The sequence below is a fragment of the Calypte anna genome, chromosome 21, assembly GCF_003957555.1.
Source record: "Calypte anna isolate BGI_N300 chromosome 21, bCalAnn1_v1.p, whole genome shotgun sequence".
Classification (NCBI taxonomy): domain Eukaryota; kingdom Metazoa; phylum Chordata; class Aves; order Apodiformes; family Trochilidae; genus Calypte; species Calypte anna.
Window position 1 is genome coordinate 5,045,617 of NC_044266.1, and position 22,464 is coordinate 5,068,080.

General features: G+C 56.9%; 1 protein-coding gene across 3 annotated transcripts; it reads left to right on the top strand.

The window, feature by feature from the left end:
* The first annotated feature begins 1,021 nt into the window (after positions 1-1,021).
* ATP13A2 (ATPase cation transporting 13A2) lies at positions 1,022-21,878 on the top strand. 3 transcript variants are annotated; one of them, XM_030463798.1, is made up of 29 exons: positions 1,022-1,046; positions 7,763-7,836; positions 8,086-8,253; positions 8,728-8,786; positions 8,901-9,012; positions 9,721-9,800; positions 10,214-10,291; positions 10,559-10,628; positions 11,051-11,185; positions 11,704-11,770; positions 11,866-11,997; positions 12,142-12,309; positions 12,815-12,925; positions 13,026-13,072; positions 13,197-13,385; positions 13,509-13,715; positions 13,997-14,110; positions 14,250-14,406; positions 14,722-14,842; positions 14,989-15,113; positions 16,371-16,531; positions 17,456-17,563; positions 17,665-17,744; positions 18,448-18,600; positions 18,688-18,784; positions 19,372-19,595; positions 20,105-20,256; positions 20,340-20,512; positions 21,116-21,878. In XM_030463798.1, the coding sequence occupies exons 2-29, from the start codon at positions 7,834-7,836 to the stop codon at positions 21,284-21,286; spliced, it is 3,462 nt and encodes a 1,153-aa protein (XP_030319658.1). In that variant the 5' UTR covers positions 1,022-1,046; positions 7,763-7,833; the 3' UTR covers positions 21,287-21,878. The 3 variants fall into 3 exon arrangements, with proteins under 3 accessions (XP_030319658.1, XP_030319656.1, XP_030319657.1); XM_030463796.1 differs by lacking the exon at positions 1,022-1,046 and adding an exon at positions 1,812-1,867; XM_030463797.1 differs by lacking the exon at positions 1,022-1,046 and adding an exon at positions 1,812-1,867 and having other exon boundaries at positions 17,459-17,563.
* Positions 21,879-22,464: the final 586 nt, after the last annotated feature.

A 22,464-nucleotide genomic window follows, 5' to 3' on the forward strand; every position in this document is an offset into this window, starting at 1 on the left:
CTGGTGTGGCCAGCAGGAGCAGGGCTGGGATGGTCCCTGTGTTGGGCACTGGGGAGGTGCACCTCAAATCCTGGGGTCAGTTCTGGGACAGAAGGAGATTGAGGGAATGGAGAGTGTCCAGAGAAGGGAATGGAGCTGGGGAAGGGTCTGGAGAAGTTGTGAGGAGCATCTGAGGGCCCTGTGGGTGCTGATCCTGGAGCAGAGGAGGCTGAGGGGAGACCTTCTGACTCTCTGCAAGCCCCTGAGAGGAGGTTGGAGCCAGGGGGGGTCGGGCTCTGCTCCCAAGGAACAAGGGATGGGACAAGAGGAACTTTTGGCACAACTCAAGTTGTGCCAGGGGAGGTTTAGGTTGGAGCTGGGGAAGAATTTCTGCCTGGAAAGGGTTGTCAGGGCCTGGCCCAGGCTGCCGAGGGCAGGGCTGGAGTCCCCATCATCCCTGGAGGGGTTTCAGAGCCCCGGAGATGTGGGGATGAGGGACATGGGGCAGGGAACACGGTGGTGCTGGGCTGATGGTCAGACTTGGTCACCTTCATCTTTTCCAACCAGAATGATCCCATGAGTTCCATAATCTCCTCTCCCTGCTTAAATCTAAGGGGTTCACATCAACAGCTTGAATTAAGAGCTGTGGGATCCCCCTTGTTCGCTCCCACTCTGCTTTTCTTTTTTTATTTTTTTTTTCTTTAGTGGTGTTTTTGAGCACACACTGGGGTTTTTTGCCTTTTATTGAGAAGCTGAGGCTGCTGGCTGGGCAGGGTGGGATGGCAATGGAGCAAGGTGGGAGAAGCTGCAAAAAAACAACCCCAAAAACCTGCTTCACCTTTGCCTTCAGCAGGAAGCTCAGGCTCTACCTGGAGCACATCCAGAGAAAATATTGGCTTTGTCTCCCTTCCTGGCAAAGAAACCCAAACCCCTTTGTGTGAGGATGAGGAGGGGGAGGGGGGGGAGGTGGTGCTGGGCAGGAGCAGCCCTGCTGACCGGTGCTGGTGGTTTCCAGAAGGGGGGTGGCAGCAACTTGAGCCCCCCAAAAACCCAACCTTGGGCTGGAGGTGGGTACGAGGGGGTCTGGGCATGGTGTGAGGCTTCAACCCCCCCCTTGTTCCTGCTGCAGGAGTGTGCAACCCGGGGAGGGGCAAAGTAGGGGGGGTGCAGAGTCTGGTGTCTTGTCTTGCCAGATATTGGGGTGCAAAGCCATTTTGGGGACAGCACCTGCTGCATTTCCTTGCAAGTTGTGGGGCTGAAAAGCCCTTTTTTGGGGGCAGAGCCCAGTGTGATTCCATGCAAGGTGTTGGGGGCACAAAGCCCTTTTTGGGGGGGGGGCAGAGCCTGGTCTATTTCCTTGCAGGATACGGGGATAAAGCCCTTTTTTGGGGGGCAGCACCCTGTGCCGTTCCTTGCAAGGTGTGGGGGCACAAAGCCCCTTTTTGGGGTGCAGAGCCTGGGGATAAAAAACCATTTGGAGGAGGAGTCAGTGCCTGGTACGTTTTTTATGCAAACTTTGGGGGTACAACCTCTTTTTTGGGGGGCAGCCCGTGGCCCATTTCCTTACAAGATATTGGGGTGCAAAGCCCTGTTTGGGGGGGGCAGAACCCCGATATTTTATTTTGGGGGGCAGAACCCCCTCTCTTGGAGCAGAGGTTGCAAAGGGTTGGAGGGGTTGCAAAGCCTTTTGAGGGGGAGGGAGGGAGGGAGATGGAGGGCAGGAGGCACCCTGGGGGTGTTCCCTGGGAATTTGGGGGGGGGGGGGGTAAAGGACTACAACTCCCATCACCCCTTGCAGGGGGGGGGGGGGGGTGTCCCTTCCGCCGTGCGCCGCCGGGCTGCGGCCCCGGGGCTCCCGGTCCTGGGCTCCCACTCGCCATGAGCTCAGGTGAGGGGGGGGGGGGGGTAGGGAGGTGGAATTTGGGGGTGCAAACCCTGCACCCTGCGTGGCCCCCCTGGGGGGGTTTGCACCGCGCGTGTGTTTCTCCCCATCCCCCTCCCTCCCCCACCCGTGGATTTTGCATCCTGCGTGTCCCTACCGCTGCAGCCCGTGTGTCCCGGGGGGGTTTGCCTTCTACACGTCCCCCCACGCTTGCGTTTTGCGTGGACCCTCTGTGGGTTGCATCTTGCGTGTGTTCCCCTCCCCCCCCCGCCAGGCTGCATCGCTCGTGTCCCGCGGGTTTTGCAGCCTGCGTGGCCCCACGGTTGCATTTTGCGTGGCTCCTGGGAGAGGGGGGGGGCGGTTTGCACCGTGCAGGCCCCACGGAGGTGGCAGTGACCGTCACGCACCGCTCCCCCCCGCTTGCATCCTGCGTGGCCCTGAGGTTTCGTTTCGCGTGGCTCTCCGGGGGCTGCACCCTGCGTATCCCACGGGGGCACCGTGGACATCAAACCCCCACCCCCCCACGTTGTGGCTGTGCAGTGGGGTGTGCAGGAAGAGGGGGGAGGGGCTACATGTGGGGTGCAAAGCAAAATTGCTTCATTTTACTTCATTTTATTTCGTTTTATTTCATTTTGCTTTGGCTCCCCCTCCCACGAGGTTTGCAGACGGGGGGAGCAGGTCCCAGTGCAGGGCAGGGTGATGCCCCCAGCATCTGACATTCAGGGGGTGGCAGAGCATAAAGGGTCCCACATGAGCCCCCCCCCCCCCTCCGGGGTGCTGGGGGGTGGGTGAGGCCGCAGCAAACGCTGTCTCTGCCTTTGCTGTCAGGGGGTGTTGAAGGTTTTGCTCTCTGCTTCCTTGCTGCCCACCTGGTTTGCTTTGCATCCCATCGGGAAGCACATTCCCAGCCCCACTCCTGCACCCACGGATCCGAGCACCAATTCATCCACGTGCAACACAGAGCAAGGAAACCCCAGCATCACTTTGGGATGCTCCCAGTCCCTGCAGCCCAGCAGGAACTGCTCCCCCCAAGCAGGTTGCTCCAGCTCAACTTTTGGGAGTGCTCTGAGGTTGCCAGGGCACAAATCATCTGCAGTTTTTGGTTGAAATGGAAATTGGGGTGGATTTGATGGTTGCCAAGGACCACGTTGCCTTCCTGACTCCACGAGCAGAGGTTTTTCCACACTGGTGATGGACAAAGCAGCCCTGACCTGGGGTCTCTCCTCACCTTCAAGCCAAAAGACCCTTTGGAAGGTGAAGGTTGGTGAGCAAGCAGCATTCAGAAGAGGTTGAGCAATGAGATGACACTGGAGAAAGCTTCTGAGGCTCCTGGTGTGGGCAGGGTCACAGGGAAGCAGCTCAGCCCGGGCTCAACCTTTGCTCCTTCCCTTTTGAATTTGCCCCGCTCAGTCTGGAGGAGTTTCCCAGAGCTGCTGAAAGAGGAAGAAGAAGTTTGTGGCAGGAAAAGGAGGATTGTGACAGTGTGGTGCTCAGCCACCCCTTGGAGGGCTCGTTGCCTTCCCAGCCTCAGTCCCTGTGGTCCCCAACCCCACTGGAGCCCCCGGACCCCTTCTTGCTCCAGATCAGCAGCACTTGGGAGAGAAATCCCCCCCTGGTTTTCCCCTTCTGCTGCTTAATTGAAGAGGCCCCAATTTTGATGCTGGCTGGAGCAGGAGGTGTCCCCAGCCTGCCCTGACACACTGGAATGGGGACAATGGACTGCCAGGAGCGTGGCCCCTTTTCCCCCAGGGGAGGTAGGAGCTCTTTATTTACCAGAATTTGGGTTAAACATAGGGTTTTGGATATAAAGGGCCTTTTTTTCCCCCTTCCCAGTCAGTGGTTGCCCAAGTGGGGTTGGTGTCTGAAGCCTCCAAACCCCTTCTGCAGCTTGGCAGGTGGTTTGGGGGTGTGGGGAGGTCTGGCAAACCTGGGGGCAGGAGAGGTTGGGGACAAACCTGCCTTGCCCAAAGGGTTTCACCAACAGCTTCCTCCATGCAGCCAACCCTACCCTACAAATCCGACCCAAGACTGGTTTGAGGTGGACAGGGCTACTGGGAGGACACCTGGCCTACATGGGCTTTATTTCTCACCCAGCTCAGGGGGTTGATGGATGAGGGGGATTTCCCTGGGGTTACCCTGATGGCAGAGCCTGGATCCCCATCTTCCACATCCCCACCTTGTTTCGAGCCTGTCTCATCCTTTAGCTTCTTCCAGCCTTGGGGTGTTTTTCCTGGCTGGGCTCATCCCATGGATGCTGCCACGTCTGGGTAGGACCAGGAGCCTGGTGGAACGTGTTTGCTTTGGCTGCAGGCTCAGTGGGGGTTTCTCTCCAGTTGGTTCATGCAGATGAGTTTATGTTGGCTTGATGGAAAGGGCAGGAACTGACACCATCTCATCCCAGCCCTTCACTGGCTCTGGGCTTGCCCCCAGCCTGGACATCTCCCATCCCAAAGCAGAGCCTGAAGGATGCTCTGAAAGATCTCAGGAGTTAAACCTTGCCTTTTGTGTCCCAGGCACCCTCTTCCTTTCCTTAACCCTCCTTCCTTGCTCTTGTCCCATCCTGATTCTCCATGTCCCCATCTCCAGGGGTCTGGATAGGCCTGGCCAACCCCATCCCACTGCCCATGGCAATCTCCATGGCTGGACCTTCCTCTTCTTGCATGCAACTTCTGGCCCACATGAGCAGATCAACGGAGAATAGGTGGATGGATGGATGGATGGAAGATATACATATATCTGTTTTCCCTGGGTGGTTTAATGTTGATGGCAGTGGTAATGAAGTTACTCCGAGCATCCAGCAGGGACCATGAGAGCTGAGGAACACATATAAGTCTTCTTAGGGTTTGTCTGCAAAGGGATCCTGTGGAGAAGGTCTCTGGGACCAGTGTGTGTTCACTAGCAGGGTGTGCGTGTCTAGGGGCAAAATCCAAGGGCAAAGATGGTGAGCATGAAGACACTCTGGCAGGAAGTGTGTTTGCTGAAGAGTTAGGGAACTGTTATTTTCTTACAACTAAACTATGGAGAAATACAAAGTGTGGGTGTGGTGTGCACTGTTTGCATTGAAACAATTTAATTTGTTTGGTGTTTGCAAACAGTTCCCACCTGTGCAGAGGGGTCAGAGCCATGGGATGGGTGAGCTCCAGGTTTCCAGCTCTGCTTCCTGGTGGCAGAGGGTACCTCCTCACCTCTCCCAGTTCCAAGCCATTCCCCCTCATCCCATCCCTCCAGACCCTTGTCCCAAGTCCCTCCCCAGCTTTCCTGAAGCCCCTTCAGGCACTGGAAGGTGCTCTAAGGTCTCCCCATTGCAGCCTTCTCTTCTCCAGCCTCAACACCCCCAACTCTCTCAGCCTGGCTCCAGAGCAGAGCTGCTCCAGCCCTCCCAGCAGCTCCAGGGCTTCCTCTGGACTGGTTCCAACAGCTCCGTGTCCCTCTGGTGTTGGGGACCCCAGAACTGGACCCGGGGGAGGGGGTCTCACTGAGAGGAGCAGAGGGGGACAATGCCCGCCCTGTCCCTGGGTGACACAGCCCAGGACACGACAGTTTTTTAGGCAGGGCTCTTCAGGTGTTCTGAGGGAGGGAAACCCCCCCAGTTTCGGAGCAGGAGGAGGGACCATGGCCCTGTTTGCCTGCGCAGGTGTGGCCGAACCAAACTGGTAGCGCAGCTCCGCTCCCTCCCCTCCTCCCCTTCTCCGGCTGCTTCCCGGCCACGTCCAGCACTGCCGGGCAGGTGGGGACATCCAGACCCATCCCACCCCCCATCCTACCCCCCTTCCCCATCCCATCCCAGCCCATCCCAGCCGGCAGGGCAAGGAGCGGGGGATCAGGAGTAGCCCGGAGCTGCTGCTCACTCGCCGCGGTTTGGTGGGGAGGGGGAGATGGGAGCAGGAGGTGAGAAAGGAAAAAAAAAAAAAAAAAAAAAGCACAACAACAACAACAACAAAAAAACCCAATAAAACCAACCCCCGGGGACAGGGTTGTGCAAGAAGCACCCGGGCTCCCCCGGAAGATTTGCTGCTTCTAGGAAAAGGGTTGAGAAAGTGGGAATAAGTTTAGGAGAGCAGAGAGGGGGGGGTAGGGGGTAGGCTGATCCTTCCCAGCCCGGCTCGGGAAGGTGCAGAAAGCAAACCCGGGCTGGTTTGGGGTTGTTTGCTGGTTGTTTCGGTGCTTTTCCCCCCTCTTGTGAACCCCGAGTTGTGGGGAAATCCCCGTGTGCCGGGCACCCCTCGCCCTCTCCTTTGTTCTGCTCCTTGGCAGCTCCGCGCCTGCTCCCGCGGATCCTTCCACCTGGGATCGGCTTCTCTCCATCTGGGGCCTCCTGGAGAAGGGAATCGCCTTCCTTTAACCAGGAATCGGCTTCCCTTCATCTGCAAGCAGCTTCCTTGAACCGGGAATCAGCCTTCTGCCACCTGGAATCGCTTTTTTTGACCTGGAATCTGCCTCTTTTAACCTGGAATCCACTTCCTTTACCCAGGAATCACCTCCTTTAACCAGGAACTGTCCTTAAAGCAGGAATCACCTTCTTTCACCAGGAGTCAGCCTCTAACAAGAAATTGCCTCCTGTAATCTGGAATCTGCTCCCTTTAACCTGCAATCTGCCTCTCTTAGCCATGAATCACCTTATTGAACCAGGAATTGTCCTTCTTTAACTGGGAATCTGCCTCTTTTAGCCTGGAATTTAACCAAGAATCACCTCCTTTAACCAGGAGTCAGTCTCCTTTAATTAGCAATTGCCTCCTTTAACCTGGAATCTGCCTCATGTAATCAGGAGTTGTCTTCTTGAACCAGGAATTGTCCTCTTTTAACCCGGAATCACCTCCTTTAACCAGGAATCAATATTTTCCCAAGGTTTTGAGGCCAGCAGTGGGGGGCTCAGCCATCTCCCCTCCCTCCCACCCATCCAGCTTGGGCCTTGGGACAACTTTTGTTTTAATAAACCATCTCTTGGGGTCATCCCCCACCTTTCCCAACCCATAACTTACCCCTTGGAACCAGCCCCAGCTGGTTTTTGGGAGCTGGTGAGATGGAGTCCCCACTCCTGGTGATCACCAAAGCCAGGACAGGGTTTTAGTGAATGATTTTTGTCACCTCCAGACCAGCTCTGGGGTGGCTTTTCTGGTGGGGAATGGGTGGTTGGTCCTTCTGGAAACCTAACCATGCCCCAGCCATAAATTATTTACCAGCTCCAAGGTTGGGCCCTGGCTCCTGGGTTGGGTTTTGTGCCACATGTTGGCTGCTTGTGGCTCCTTTAAGATTTGGGAGCCGGCAGCTCGTGACCCAGCGTGGATTTAAGGGATAAAAGGTTCAGATTCCTGGCACGGAGAGGACAATTCAGGGGTTGGTGGCTGTGACCCCCATCTGCCAGGCTGGGCACTAGAGAGAGCGATGGGGATGGGAGGTACTGCCAGAAAACTGCATGAAAACTGGGGAGAAAAAAGCCAATTTTGTGACAAGGTTGGGGGGGGGGGGGAGGTAGAAAAAAAGACCCAAGCAAGGAGCAAGCAAGGAGAGCTCTGCGTGTGCTCCCCCCGGCTCCACGCCAGCCTCCCTTGGGGTCATGCCAGCTCTTCTCTTTTCTCTGTTTTGTTTTTTCCTTTTTTTTTTTTTTTTTTTCTGTTTTCTTTTTCCTTGGCCATGTTTCCCGTGACTGTCACGTGTCACCAGAGGGTGACGGGGCAGGGCTGGGGGCTCCTCCATGCCCACCCACCCACCCCATCAACCCCCACCCCATCCTGGTGGCTCTGCCGGGAGCCAGGGTGAGTGGCAGAGGGGACACTGAGTCCCTGACACTTTCTGTGACTGAGCCAGGGGTGTTCTGGCTGCAGCTGGGAGCTCACCACTGGGATAATTTGAGGCTTTTTTCCCCTTTTTTTAAAATTACTTTGGGTTTTTTTGTTGTTGCAGACGGCAGCAGGCTGCTGGGGAAGAGGCAGCCGGGGTACGGGACTCTGCAAGGAGACACCGAGAAATCCCCCATGGTGGGTGCCAGGGCTTGGGGATGGGGAGGGAAACGGGATGGGCAGGAAGGGTTGGCACAAACCCCACCCATCATCTGTGACACCGGCACAGGTTGGTGGCTTTCCAACCCCAAAGCTGCTTGCTTGGCAACTGCTCAGGGTTAAATCGCATGGGGAGGCTTTAGGGCTTTCATCACTGTTGGGTTTAGCTGCTTGGTAATTATAATTTTGGTTTATTTTCCTGACTAAAGGTGAGCTCTTTTCTTCCAGGAGGTGACGGGTTACCAGACCAAGCCATGGAGGGTGGCCCTGTGCCACATGTGCTCCGTGCTGACAGCCGGGCTCCTCCTCATCCTCTTCCACTGGAAGCCCAGCCTGGAGGTGCAGGTGAAGTGCCAGCCCTGTGCCCTCGGCCAGGCTGACTGGGTCATCATCAGGGTGAGTCCCCTTGGGATTAGGGTTGGGATCTGCCACTGGCTTCCCAGGAGGACCCTGGGCATGTTCCTTGCTGCTTGTCACCACCTTCTCTCTGTCACCTCCTTTGCGATGTGCTGCCCTGGTGCCAAATTCTTCCTGGAATTAATTGTTATTAATTATCCTGCCTCTCCCTGACATCTCCTGTAGATCCAGCAGAGTGCTACCCCCAATTACTCTGCAAGGAGTAATTATTAATTAGATATTAATAATTACAGGAATCATAATCTTAATTTTGCTCTTTCCCTCTCCCTAGCAGCCACCCTGGCTTTGCATTTCCCTTGGTTGCCCCTGAATCCTTCCTGTCACCTGGAACAGGTGGCAGGGAACCTCCTGCTTGTCCCCCCACTCTCTGGGTTTGAAGGACACATCCCCAGGGTGTGGGGAGATGGTGGGAGGTCCCCACTGTCCTCAGCTCAGCCCTTGCCTGTGTTTCAGGACCGATTTGGACAGTGCTTCACCGCCCGGGTGCGCACCGAGACGCTGGGGGAGGGCAGGTGAGCCGGGCCCAGGGCCCCCCCATCATCTTGGTGTGGGCAGGGACTCGGCTTTCAGGTGGCTCTGGTGGATGGGGACAGATGATGATCCTTGGCTTTCCACCCCCCAACCAGCCTGGAGCATCACCCCGGGGTGAGACTGGAGGACCGGAGGAGCAGCATCGCCATTGGTGTGTCAGATGAGGAGGAGAGCAGGGACACCATCCGGCTCCATGAGAAGGAGGAGGTAGTGACAGCCACCATTCCCATGGCTAAGAGGGCCACCAGCATCCTGGCTTGTGTCAGCACTGGTGTGGCCAGCAGGAGCAGGGCTGGGATGGTCCCTGTGCTGGGCACTGGGGAGGCTGCACCTCAAATCCTGGGGTCAGTTCTGGGCCAGAAGGAGATTGAGGGGGTGGAGAGTGTCCAGAGAAGGGAATGGAGCTGGGGAAGGGGCTGGAGAAGTTGTGAGGAGCATCTGAGGGCCCTGTGGGTGCTGATCCTGGAGCAGAGGAGGCTGAGGGGAGACCTTGTGGCTCTCTGCAACCCCCTGAGAGGAGGTTGGAGCCAGGGGGGGTCGGGCTCTGCTCCCAAGGAACAAGGGATGGGACAAGAGGAACTTTTGGCACAACTCAAGTTGTGCCAGGGGAGGTTTAGGTTGGAGCTGGGGAAGAATTTCTCCCTGGAAAGGGTTGTCAGGGCCTGGCCCAGGCTGCCCAGGGCAGGGCTGGAGTCCCCATCATCCCTGGAGGGGTTTCGGAGCCCCAGAGATGTGGGGATGAGGGACATGGGGCAGCACTGAACTCAGCAGAGTTGTAGTAATGGTTGGACCTAATGATCTTCAAGGTTTTTTTTCTAACCAGAACACTCCTGTCATTCTGTGAAACCCTCCCCCCCTGGCCTGGGCTGCCCTCAGCTCTCACTCACACTTTGTTTCCCCCCCTGCTCTGCTCAGAAGAACATTTTACGTTATTACCTCTTCGAGGGTCTGCGCTACGTCTGGCTGGAGCGGCTGCAAACCTTCTGCAGAGCCAGGTACCCCTCCTGCCCCCCCCCCCAACCCTCTCTGCAGCCCTTCAGCCCCCCAGAAATGGTCCTCACCCTCCCAGAAGTCACAGTCACCATCCTGGAGCTTTCCTCCATGCTGCAAAGCCTTTGGCTCCCCTCTCTGGGGTCGGGGGGAGCTGTGATGCCCCCTTACCCCCAGGTTTTGGTGTTGCCCATCTCTGTGGGGTGCAGGGTTTTGGCAGGTGCCCCATGCTGGATGCTTTCCCAACTCTGCCCCTTTTGTTCCTGCTCCTTGGCTGAGGCACATGGCGCTCTCCCTGTCCCAGAGGGTGTTTGTTCCTTGTCACCAAGGACTTGGACACGGTGTTTGTTCCTCTGGGCCAGGCCCCTGCTGATTCTGACTTCGTTTCTCTGTTTTTCTCTCCCCTCGGGCTTGGCAGTGTCCTGGATGAAGGTTGGACATGTGCAGATCTCCACCTCTGCCAGGCTGGGCTTGACCAGCAAGACCACAACACCAGGTAGGGAACCACCAACTTCATGGGGCACCCGGGGAGCAGGGATGGGGCATTGACAGGGGGCAAAAAGACCCCTGGAGCTGGATTTTAATTCCATTCAGACCTCAAAACAGAGGACAGCCAAGTGGGTTGGCTTGCCTTGCCTTGGCTTCTCCATGTAACTGGGCTCCCATGGAGATCTGAGCAGCATGAGGGCCCCTTGGGTTGGAGCTGCAGCTTCTCCCTAATGTGTGTTTGCTTCCTGCTTGGTTTTTTCTGCCCCCTTTGCAGGAGGAAGATCTATGGACCCAACCTCATCGAGGTGCCAGTCAAGTCCTACGCGAGGCTCTTGGTGGAGGAGGTGAGCACCCACCCATGGGTTGTGCTTTGAAGGAGTGAGTTGTCCCAGGGCAGAGCTTTGCCCTGCTCCACATCCATCAGCTGCAGGAGCTTTGTGGGCTCTTCCTTGCTGGTGATGAGGAAAGGAATTTGGGAGAGTCAGCTTGGGCAAGAGATGAGTGGAGGTGACCAGTCCTGCCTCTTGGCTCTGACAGGAGCATCCCCAGAGGTGGCTGAGCAGCCTCAGGAGTTCTGACCATGGAGCAAAGCTGGGGGGGATGGAGGCTTTGTGAGAAGTCATCTGCTTCACCCCCATACCCAGGGAGCACCCAGCTTCTCCTCAGCATAAGCAGTTGTTCCTCAAGGAACCTGGAGGTCTCAGGATGGGCTGGAGGAAAATCTTCACCCCCCTTAAATCTGCTTCTCCTCCTTGTTGCCTTCCAGGTGCTCAATCCTTTCTACATCTTCCAAGTGTTCAGCATCATCCTGTGGGTCTGTGACACCTATTACTACTATGCTGCCTGCATCTTCTTCATCTCCACCATCTCCTTGGGGTTGTCCCTCTACGAGACAAGGAAGGTTGGTGGTGGGCTCATTGGGGACAGGCAGCTCTAGTGAAACAGACCATTTTCTGGTGCTCTTTGACCTCTCTCTTGCTCTGAACTCCCTCTGAACCCAGCTGGGTGAGGACAACCCACACTCCAATGAAGGGGCAGCTTTCATAGAGTCATTGAGGTTGGAGAAGACCTCTTAAGATCATCAAGTCCAACCATCAACACACCACCACTGTGCCAACTAATCCATGTCCCAAAAAGTGCCACGTCTACATGTTTTTTTGAACCCCTTCAGGGATGGTGACTCCACCACTGCTCTGAGCAGCCTGCTATAAAGCTTGACCACTTTTTCAGTGAAGAAATTCCTCCTAATACCCAATCAGAACTTCCCCTGGTGCAACTTGTGGCAGCTTCCTTGTCCATCTGCAGTCCCTGAGCCTTTGAGACCCGTTCAGTGGGTGCTTTTGCTGGGCTCTTTTTTTGTGGTTTTTTTTTTTTTTTGAGCTGCCCTGGGGTAGGTGCTAACAGCTCCCTCCCCTCCAGCAAAGCACCACGCTGCAGAACATGGCCAAGATGTCAGTCGGCGTCCGTGTCCATCGTCCTGGCGGAGGTGAGCATGGGGAACACCAAGATCAAACCCATCAGGGGATGGGTGCTGTAGGGGAGGAGAGGCTTCCTGTGCATGGTTTGGGTTTTCTCTTGCAGAGGAGATGATGGTGAGCTCTGCTGACCTGGTGCCAGGGGACTGCATCAGCCTCCCCGCCGAGGGGATGTTGGTCCCTTGCGACGCGGCGCTGCTGACGGGCGAGTGCATGGTCAACGAGAGCATGCTGACAGGTGAGAGCCCCCCTCCTCTTTGGGGGGGGGGGAAAAGGTCCTTGCATCTCAGCCCCCCTATTACAGGCCCTCCCCACCCAGGCTGGTTGGGTGGTGACCCCTCCAGAGTGATAAACCCCCTGTGGTTGATGTTCCTGATGGCAGGGGAGAGCGTGCCGGTGATGAAGACCCCGCTGCCGGCCGGCACCCAGGCTGAGGGCACCCGGTACTCCCCTGAGGAGCATCGGCGTCACACCTTGTTCTGTGGCACACAGCTCATCCAGGCCAAGTCCTACGTGGGCAGGGAAGTGCTGGCAGTGGTGACCCGCACAGGTAAGGGCACCCAGGGAGGAATCTTAGGGCTGGAGCAGCTCTGGAGCCAGGCTGAGAGAGTTGGGGGTGTTGAGGCTGGAGAAGAAAAGGCTGCAATGGGGAGACCTTAGAGCACCTTCCAGTGCCTGAAGGGGCTCCAGGAAAGCTGGGGAGGGACTGGGGACAAGGGCCTGGAGGGATGGGATGAGGGGGAATGGCTTGGAACTCAGAGAGAGAGGGGAGATTGAGGTTGGATTTTAGGAAGAAATTGTTTGGGGTGAGGGTGCTGAGCCCCTGGCCCAGGTTTCCCAGAGAAGCTGTGGCTGCCCCATCCCTGGCAGTGCTGAAGGTTGGATGGGGCTTGGAGCACCCTGGGCTGGTGGGAGGTGTCCCTGACCATGGCAGAGGTGGCACTGGGAGGGCTTTAAGGTCCCACCCAACCCAAACCAGTCTGGGATTCTACAGTTAATCCATGTCCTTTGGAGTGGTGGCCTTGGATGTTCTTACTTCCACCCTTCTCCTGCAGGGTTTTGCACAGCCAAAGGGGATCTCATCAGCTCCATCCTCTACCCCAAACCTGTGACCTTCAAGTTCTACAAGGATGCAGTGAAGTTTGTCCTCTTCCTGGCAGTCCTGGGTATGTCTCAGCATGGCCAGGAGCAGCCAAACTCCTCCTAAATGGTTGAACCCACCCTTCCTCTGCTTGTGTAACCCAGTCCCTTCTCCCTCTGGCACAGCTTTTATCGGGACGCTGTACAGCATCCTCATCTTGGTTAAAAACAAGGTAGGGATGGTCCCACCATGGAGAATCCTTGGGTGCTGGCTGGAGCTGGGACCATCAGCCAAGGCAGCTGGAGCTGCTTGAAGGCTATCAGGATGTCCACCCCCTCTCCCTCCTCACCTGCCAGGTCCCTGTGGAGCAAATCATCATCCGTGCTCTCGACCTGGTCACTGTCATCGTGCCACCAGCTCTCCCAGCTGCCATGACAGTGGGCACCATCTATGCCCAGAACAGGCTGAAGAAACAGGGCATCTTCTGCATCAGCCCTCCCCGCATCAACCTCTGTGGGAAGATCCGACTGGTTTGCTTTGACAAGGTGAGCAGGACCATGGGACTGTGGGTCCAGCTGGCCTGCACCCACTACGTTGTCCCCTGCACCCACCACATTCCCCCTGCACCCACCACATTGTCCCCTGCACCCACCACGTTGTCCCCACAGACAGGGACACTGACAGAGGAGGGTCTGGATGTCTGGGGAGTGATCCCACTGGAGAACAATGACTTCCTGCCCATTGTCCATGAGCCCCGTTGCCTGCCTGCTGGTCCCCTGCTCTACATCTTGGCCACCTGCCACACGGTGTCCTTGCTGCGGGCTCAGCCCATCGGGGACCCCGTGGACCTCAAGATGGTGGAATCCACTGGTTGGGTAAGAGAAGCAGCAGGCAAAGATGTGTGTTGATAGAGAGGGAGGTGGAGCAGGATCATAGAACCATGAAGGCTGGAGAAGACCTCTAAGATCAAGTCCCACCATCAATCAGATCCCACCGTGCCCTCTAAACCATGTCCAGAGGTGTTTGACCACCTCCAGGGATGGGGACTCCACCACTGGCTCACTCTGCCAGTAGAGGGTGTTTAAAACCATCTGTGGGGCTGGATGGGGCTTGTGAGGCTTGGGCTTTGCCATCTCAGTCTCTGCTGTGGTTTCAGTGCCTGGATATGATGGAGGAGGAGGAAGGTGAGCTGCCTGTCCTCCAGCAGTTTGGGACAAAGGTCTTGGCTGTGATGAAACCTCCACCTGAAGAAGAACAGCCACGAGACAGGGTAAGTCCAGATGGGCTGGAGCTCTCCAAGTCACTGGGTCTGCACCCCCGATGGGTTGTTGTCCTTCACAGCCCCTGGAGGAGGTTGTACCTCCCAGGGAAGGTCCTGGGAGCCCTCTCATCCTCTCTCTCCTCCCTAGAAGCATCAGTCACCCCTGGGCATCCTCCGCCGTTTCCCCTTCTCCTCCTCCTTGCAGAGGATGAGTGTCCTTGTGAAGGTGCCTGGTGAAGCCTCAGCCCAGGTCTACACCAAGGGTGCCCCAGAGCTGGTGGCCAGCCTCTGCAGGAAGGACACGGGTAGGTGCTGGGGAGCAGTGGTTCCCCACCACTTCCTGCTGCTCCAGCCTCCATCTGCATCCCTGCAGCTCATCCCATGGGGAATCCACCCTTGGTGCTGCTGTGGGGCAGTGTCCAGATTAGCTCCAGCCTCATAGGGGGGAAGAAAATAGGAGCTGGAAGACAGGGAAGGGGTTTGGAGTCTGGTTGAGCATCCAAAGTTCTTCCAGTCCCATGGGAGCTCCAGCCCCAGCTCCCCCGGCCGGATCCGTGTATCCCAGGTGCATCCAGGGCTGATCTCACCTCACGTTTCTCCTCGGGGTTGTGGATTTCCAGTGCCTGTGGATTTCTCCCAGATGCTGCGACATTACACCACGGAGGGATTCCGGGTCTTGGGTCTGGCTTCCAAAGCCCTGAGCTCAGTGACGACCTTCGAGGAGGCCCTGCAGCTCCAGAGGTTGGGACCAACAACTTTCCCTCACTCCAAGCATTTCACAAGATGTTCCCCTGACCCCCCCAGCTGGGTTTGGAGCTGTTTGTGTCACTTGATCCACTTCGCCTTCTGCTGATGCTGGTGTGGAACAACCCCTTGTATCCCACCAGGGACTCTGTGGAGAGTGGCCTGACCTTCATGGGCTTCCTTGTCATGAAAAATGTCCTCAAGCCTGAGTCTGCACCTGTGATCCACCTCCTGAGGAATGCCAACATCCGCCCCGTCATGGTGACAGGTGACCCTGAGGAGGGGACAACACGGGGCTCAGGGGAGAGGTGGGACAGGGAGGATGCTGTGTCAGGAGGGAATGGTTCCTCCTCCAGCAATGAGTGGCCTGGAGCAGCAGGGAGGCACAGCCAAGACTCATGGATGTGGCTTTTGTCCACCCTGGGTGCTTGGTGGCATCACCTTGCTGGTGGGCTGTGGGCTGGCAGGGTTTGGAGAGTGCAGGGTGCTCTGGAATGGGTGCAGCATGAACACCCAGACCTGGAGTGGGAGAGAGAAACAGTAGAACTCCTTGCCTCGCTGCTGCTCACATTGGGTGGATGGGTCATGAATTGCCCAGATAATGGGGGGAGATGGGGGTCACCTGCACTGGGGACAAGGCCACCAGTGCTGCCAGGGGCTGGAGCTGGGGCCTTTCTCTGGGGTAGCAGAAAGGAGATTTGAGAGCTTTCCCCCAAAATGTGGGGAAGCAAAGAGACCCCAGTGTGGCTGCAGTGGCTGTGGGGGAACATCTGGCAGGTTTGAGCTTCTCTGAGGGTCATGGAATCCCAGACTGGTTTGGGTTGGGAGGGACCTTAAAGCCCCCCCAGTGCCACCCCTGCCATGGTCAGGGACACCTCCCTCCAGCCAAGGGTGCTCCAAGCCCCATCCAACCTTCAGCACTGCCAGGGATGGGGCAGCCACAGCTTCTCTGGGAAACCTGGGCCAGGGGCTCAGCACCCTCACCCCAAACAATTTCTTCCCCATCTCCAACCTCAATCTCCCCTCTCTCTCCCAGTTCCAAGCCATTCCCCCTCATCCCATCCCTCCAGGCCCTTGTCCCAAGTCTCTCTCCAGCTTTCCTGGAGCCCCTTCAGGCACTGGAAGGTGCTCTAAGGTCTCCCCATTGCAGCCTTCTCTTCTCCAGCCTCAACACCCCCAACTCTCTCCCCCTGGCTCCAGAGCTGCTCTAAGGAAGCACCTGCCCTCCCCAACGCACCTGAGAACATAAAGGACACAGATTGGAGCCTTTCCCCTCAAGTTTTTACCTAGAGTAGGTCAACTCAATAGCTCTACTCCATCCAAACAAGCAGGAGAAGCCTCTGTGGGTACATTTTGATTTCCCTTAATTTTATCAGGTGTCTGTTCCCATTACTTCTAGTCAAAAGGTCCCTAGCTTTAGTTCCTTGGCCCCATCCACCCCTTCCTTTTCCCCTCACCCCCCACATCGTTCTCCTGCCTGGGGGATGCTGTCAAACCCTCCTTGGGGCTGCTCTTTCCCTGCCAGGGGACAACATGCTGACCGCAGTGAACGTGGCTCGGGGCTGCCGCATGGTGGAGCCGAAGGAGCGAATCATCTTCATCAGCGCTTCCCCTCCGGGCAGGGACAACCCCGCTGCCCTGAAATTCATCCCTGCAGAGCATTCCCAGGGGGAGGAGCAGCTGGAGGTGAGTCCCCAGGATGCCTTTCCAGGGGGTTGTAAATCCCAGACCTTGGGGGGTTTTCTTTTTTCCAGCATCATTACTTTTCCAGGCAATCTGAGGTGGGATTCCACCCCTTCTTTAGGAGATCATCTCCTAGGGAGAACACTTCCTTTAGGAGATCCCCTGCTCCTGTGTCTCCCTGGGAGGAGGTCAGGCTGGGGGGGATGCTCCAAAGAGCCTGTGGGATGCAGCCAGCACGGTGCTGCTCAGTGCTCCAGGGCATTAAGGGCTCAGGGACACAAGGTTGTGAGGGTCATGGGATCCCAGGCTGGTTTGGGTTGGGTGGGACCTTAAAGCCCTCCCAGTGCCACCCCTGCCATGCTCAGGGACACCTCCCACCAGCCCAGGGTGCTCCAAGCCCCATCCAACCTTCAGCACTGCCAGGGATGGGGCAGCCACAGCTTCTCTGGGAAACCTGGGCCAGGGGCTCAGCACCCTCACCCCAAACAATTTCTGCCCCATCTCCAACCTCAATCTCCCCTCTCTCTCCCACTTCCAAGCCATTTCCCCTCATCCCATCCCTCCAGGCCCTTGTCCCAAGTCCCTCCCCAGCTTTCCTGGAGCCCCTTCAGGCACTGGAAGGTGCTCTAAGGTCTCCCCATTGCAGCCTTCTCTTCTCCAGCCTCAACACCCCCAACTCTCTCCCCCTGGCTCCAGAGCAGAGCTGCTCCAGCCCTCCCAGCAGCTCCAAGCCCCATACTATACCTATGATGATATTTTTTATCCAAAAATCCCATCAATTATACCAATAATTGAGATTAAGAGAAGCTCCTTCACTTCCTGCTCCACATGGGTTCTGGATGAAGGTTCAGACCCTTGCCCAAGGTCTCGGCAGGGATTGGGGTGAGGGTGAAGCCCCCTTGAAGCCCATGGGGTTGTTTTTCCCAGCAGGGTCAGCCCCAGTGGGACCACTGCTCCCTCCAGCTCTGCCACTTCGCCCTGAATGGCAAATCCTTTGCTGTGGTGTCCGAGCACTTCCCTGACCTCCTGCCCAAGGTGAGTCTCATGGTGGGGAAGCCTGAGGGGACTTTTTTTTTCATCAATAATCATCTCCAGCTGGGGCTGGGTTGTGGACATGGAGCTTTCCTTCTTTGCAGATTCTCCTCCGAGCCACTGTCTTTGCCCGAATGTCCCCTGAGCAGAAAACTCAGCTGGTGTCCAGCCTGCAGGAGCTCGAGTAAGCCCCAAGGGATGGGGAAAAGAGGGAGGTGAGAGGGGGGATTCATCTTCTGTCCTGAGACCTCTCCTGGGGGCTGGAGCTGTTGGCAGCTCTGGGGTCACATCCTGCCCTTTCCCACTCAGTATCGGGGTGCAGTCTTGGAAAACCAGGGTTTTACAGCTTCCCACTGGGGAATATCAGATCCTGGGAGTCCTCAGCTGAAGAAGGACACGGAGCTGTTGGAGCCAGTCCAGAGGAGGCCCTGGAGCTGCTGGGAGGGCTGGAGCAGCTCTGCTCTGGAGCCAGGCTGAGAGAGTTGGGGGTGTTGAGGCTGGAGAAGAGAAGGCTGCAATGGGGAGACCTTAGAGCACCTTCCAGAGCCTGAAGGGGCTCCAGGAAAGCTGGGGAGGGACTTGGGACAAGGGCCTGGAGGGATGGGATGAGGGGGAATGGCTTGGAAGTGGGAGAGAGAGGGGAGATTGAGGTTGGAGATGGGGCAGAAATTGTTTGAGGTGAGGGTGCTGAGCCCCTGGCCCAGGTTTCCCAGAGAAGCTGTGGCTGCCCCATCCCTGGCAGTGCTGAAGGTTGGATGGGGCTTGGAGCACCCTGGGCTGGTGGGAGGTGTCCCTGAGCATGGCAGGGGTGGCACTGGGGGGGCTTTAAGGTCCCTCCAAGCCAAAGCTTCTCGTGACCCCCTGGTTCTGTGATCCCTCTGGCTCAGCTACTGCGTGGGGATGTGTGGGGACGGGGCCAATGACTGTGGGGCTCTGAAGGTGGCTGATGTGGGCATCTCCCTCTCGGAGGCGGAGGCGTCGGTGGCTTCGCCGTTCACCTCCCGTGCAGCCAACATCGAGTGTGTCCCCACTGTCATCCGGTGAGCTCCAGCCTGACCTGGGGGGAAACACAACTGGGGGGCTCAGGAGGTGGCAAGGCTGTGTGCTGAGGCTCTTTCTCTCCCCAGGGAGGGCAGGTGCTCTCTGGTCACCTCCTTCGGTGTCTTTAAGTACATGGCCCTGTACAGCCTGGTGCAGTTTGTGTCCGTCCTGCTGCTCTACACTGTGAGTCCTGGGGTGCCTCTGGGTGCTTGGGGGACACCTTGTCAGCACCAGGTTTAAACCTGTGACCTTTCTGAGACCAGAAGGAGATTGAGGGGCTGGAGAGTGTCCAGAGAAGGGAATGGAGCTGGGGAAGGGGCTGGGGAGCATGGAGAAGGGTCTGGAGAAGTTGTGAGGAGCATCTGAGGGCCCTGTGGGTGCTGATCCTGGAGCAGAGGAGGCTGAGGGGAGACCTTCTGGCTCTCTGCAACCCCCTGAGAGGAGGTTGGAGCCAGGGGGGGTCGGGCTCTGCTCCCAAGGAACAAGGGATGGGACAAGAGGAACTTTTGGCACAACTCAAGTTGTGCCAGGGGAGGTTTAGGTTGGAGCTGGGGAAGAATTTCTCCCTGGAAAGGGTTGTCAGGGCCTGGCCCAGGCTGCCCAGGGCAGGGCTGGAGTCCCCATCATCCCTGGAGGGTTTTCAGAGCCCCAGAGATGTGGGGATGAGGGACATGGGCTGGGGGTGGCCTGGGCAGTGCTGGGTTGGACTGGATGATCCTAGAAGCCTTTTCCAACCAGAACATTTCTGTGATTCTGTTTCTTCTTCCCAGCTCAACACCAACCTGAGTGACTTCCAGTTCCTCTTCTTTGACCTGATCATCACCACCACTGTGGCAGTGCTGATGGGTCGGACGGGTCCTGCCCAGGAGCTGGGGGTGGAACGTCCCCAAGGGGCACTGATCAGTGTCCTGGTGCTGGGCAGCCTGCTCCTGCAGACAGCTCTGCTCATCACTGTCCAAGTCCTCAGCTACTTTGTCACTGTCTCACAGAGCTGGTAAGGGTCCCTGCTGCAGGGGGGGAGGGCACAGAGGATTGAAGTGCAGCCTGGGTGCTTCTCTTTGGGTTTGGCTGACATCAAGGATGCAGCCAGCACCTTGCAGCCAACAGCTTCCTAGTGCTGGTGGGGAACAAGGGGTAGGTGTACAGAATCTCTCCTTGCCTCTCACTTCATAGAATCATTGAATCAGCTTCATTTTGGTTGGAAAAGATCTTTAAGGCCATTGAGTCCAACCCTTCCCCCAGCACCACCTAGCCACCACTGCCCCATGTCCCTCATCCCCACATCTCTGGGGCTCTGAAACCCCTCCAGGGATGATGGGGACTCCAGCCCTGCCTGGGCAGCCTGGGCCAGGACCTGACAACCCTTTCCAGGGAGAAATTCTTCCCCAGCTCCAACCTAAACCTCCCCTGGCACAACTTGAGTTGTGCCAGAAGTTCCTCTTGTCCCATCACTTCTGACCCATCCTTCCTTTCCCCCTCTGCCTTCTCCCCTGCATGTCTCAGGTTTGTGCCACTGAACAGCACGGTGATGGCTCCCCAAAACCTGCCCAACTATGAGAACACAGTCCTCTTCTGCATCACTGGCTTCCAGTACCTCATCCTGGCCGTGGCCATGTCCAAGGGGTACCCCTTCAGGGAGCCTCTCTACACCAATGGTGAGGAAGATGCTGACCACGTAGACAGGGAGAGACATCAAACCTTCATCCTCCTCCTCAATCCTCTTCCTTCTCCCCCCCAGTGCTCTTCTTGATAGTCCTCATCCTCCTCTTTGGTCTCATGATCTGGCTGACCCTCTACCCCCTGGGCTTCCCCAGAACCCTGCTGAAGCTGCAGACCATTGATGATTTGAATTTCAAGCTGCTGCTGCTGGGGATTGCTGTGCTCAACTTCTTTGCTGCCTTTGTGCTGGAGGTAGGACAGCCCATGGGGGGTGTTTGGCAGAGCAGGGACACATCTTGTCATACGATTACAGAGGCAGTAAGGTTGGAAAAGATCTCTAGGATCATCAAGTCCAACCATCAGCCTAACACCACCATGCCCAGTAAACCCTGGCACAAAATGCCACATCTGTGTGGTTTTGGAACCCCTCCAGGGATGGGGATTCCACCCTGGGCCAGGCCCTGACAATCCTTTCCAGGGAGAAATCATTTCCCAGCTCCAACCTAAACCTCCCCTGGCACAACTTGAGTTGTGCCAAAAGTTCCTCTTGTCCCATCCCTTGTTCCTTGGGAGCAGAGCCCGACCCCCCCTGGCTCCAACCTCCTCTCAGGGGGTTGCAGAGAGCCAGAAGGTCTCCCCTCAGCCTCCTCTGCTCCAGGATCAGCACACACAGGGCCCTCAGATGCTCCTGGGCAGATTTATGCTCCAGACCCCTCACCTTCATCCTTTGGCTCTATCCCAGGAGCCCCTTTTCCTGTAGCTGTGGGCATGGAGGGAGCAGGGCTCACCTTGGCACCAGCTCTGCCCTTTCCTGGGGTTCCCCAAAACCCATTCCCCCCCAAATCTTTGCTGCAGACTGCCCTGGATCATGGTTTGCTGAGCTGCCTCCGCAAGCTGCGCCGAAAGAAAGGCTCCAAGAAGCTCTTCAAGAGGCTGGAGAAGGAGCTGAGCCAGCAGCAGCCACCTTGGCCACCCCTTGACCAACCCCTCTTTGCTACACCCAAGATGTCCATCACTGCCAGATAGCAGAGCCAGGCTCTGCCCTCCCCATCCTGCAGCCCCCAGCCCCTGGACACTGATGTTTATTTATTTATCCTGGGAAATGGGGGGGTGGGATGGGGTGGGCAGGCTCCCACAGGAGACCCTCAGGGTGGCAGCTGGGGATCCACACCTGCTGGTCCCACAGCCCAGAGGAGAAGTAAAATGGGGGAGAAGGTCCAGAAGAAGGGAAATGGTCCAGCTCAGCTCTTCCAGGAACTCTTCCATCCCTGTTGGCCTTGGACCCACCTCCCCATGCTGTGTCCATTTCACAGGGGGACACCACCCCCCTGTCTACTCCAGGCTGCTCCAAGCCGCCAAGAAGAGGTCCTTGATCTCCTCATGGTGAGGACATCCACCCCAGCCTTGCATTTTTTGCTCACTGTGAAAAAAAAAACCCCACAACCTCCCCATGCCCCCCCCCTAGATGTGTAGGAACTGTTTACAACCTCCCCAGCCCTTGCTTGCCAAGGATGCTCCATCCCCACCCCCTGGGGACCTGGCCATGGCCATGGCCACCATCTGTGCTCCTGCAGGAGCACCTCTGCTTTCAGATGGGACCTCTGTAGCATTAAAAAAATAATAATAATAACAAACCTCAACCAACCACCCAAATCTCTTAATTTTTTTTTTTTTTAACCTTCCTCCAGCACATGGAGGTGTAAGTGGTCAGGAGGTGGATGTTCACACTGCTGGGTTTCCAGATGGTTCCCCCATGAATGGCATCTAATAAATTAACAGTTTTCTTCACCTTGTGCTGCCTGCATGGAGCTGGGGAGCAGGAGAAAGAGGTTTTGGGGTCACTTAATCCTGCAGCAGGGGTGGAAGATGTTCTCCATGCCTGAAAGTTGGGAGTGAACCCAGGGAGAGCACCGCTGGGATTTCAGAATAAATAACCCACATCCCCCCCCTACTCCCTCAGCCTGTTTCCAGCTGGAATTTCCTAGAAAATCATCCTCATTGCTGGAAAAACCCAGGTGTCCTGGCCAAGAGGACAAAACCTTCGAGGGAAGAAAAGCCACGAGCTGGAGATGCCTCATCCTGAAAGGGGAAGAGTCGAGCCGTGGGGCAAGGATGGGGTTGGGGAGGAGAGGAACCATCTCCAGCAGCTTCCAGAGGGCTTTCTGGCCACTTCCCAGCCCGGCTCTTGGCTGGAGAGTTCCTGC

Coding starts and splice junctions, on each gene's coding strand:
- ATP13A2 (XM_030463796.1), top strand. Junction 9,013..9,720: donor GGCTCCATGAGAAGGAGGAG/GTAGTGACAGCC, acceptor TGCTCTGCTCAG/AAGAACATTTTACGTTATTA. Junction 12,310..12,814: donor GGCAGTGGTGACCCGCACAG/GTAAGGGCACCC, acceptor CTTCTCCTGCAG/GGTTTTGCACAGCCAAAGGG.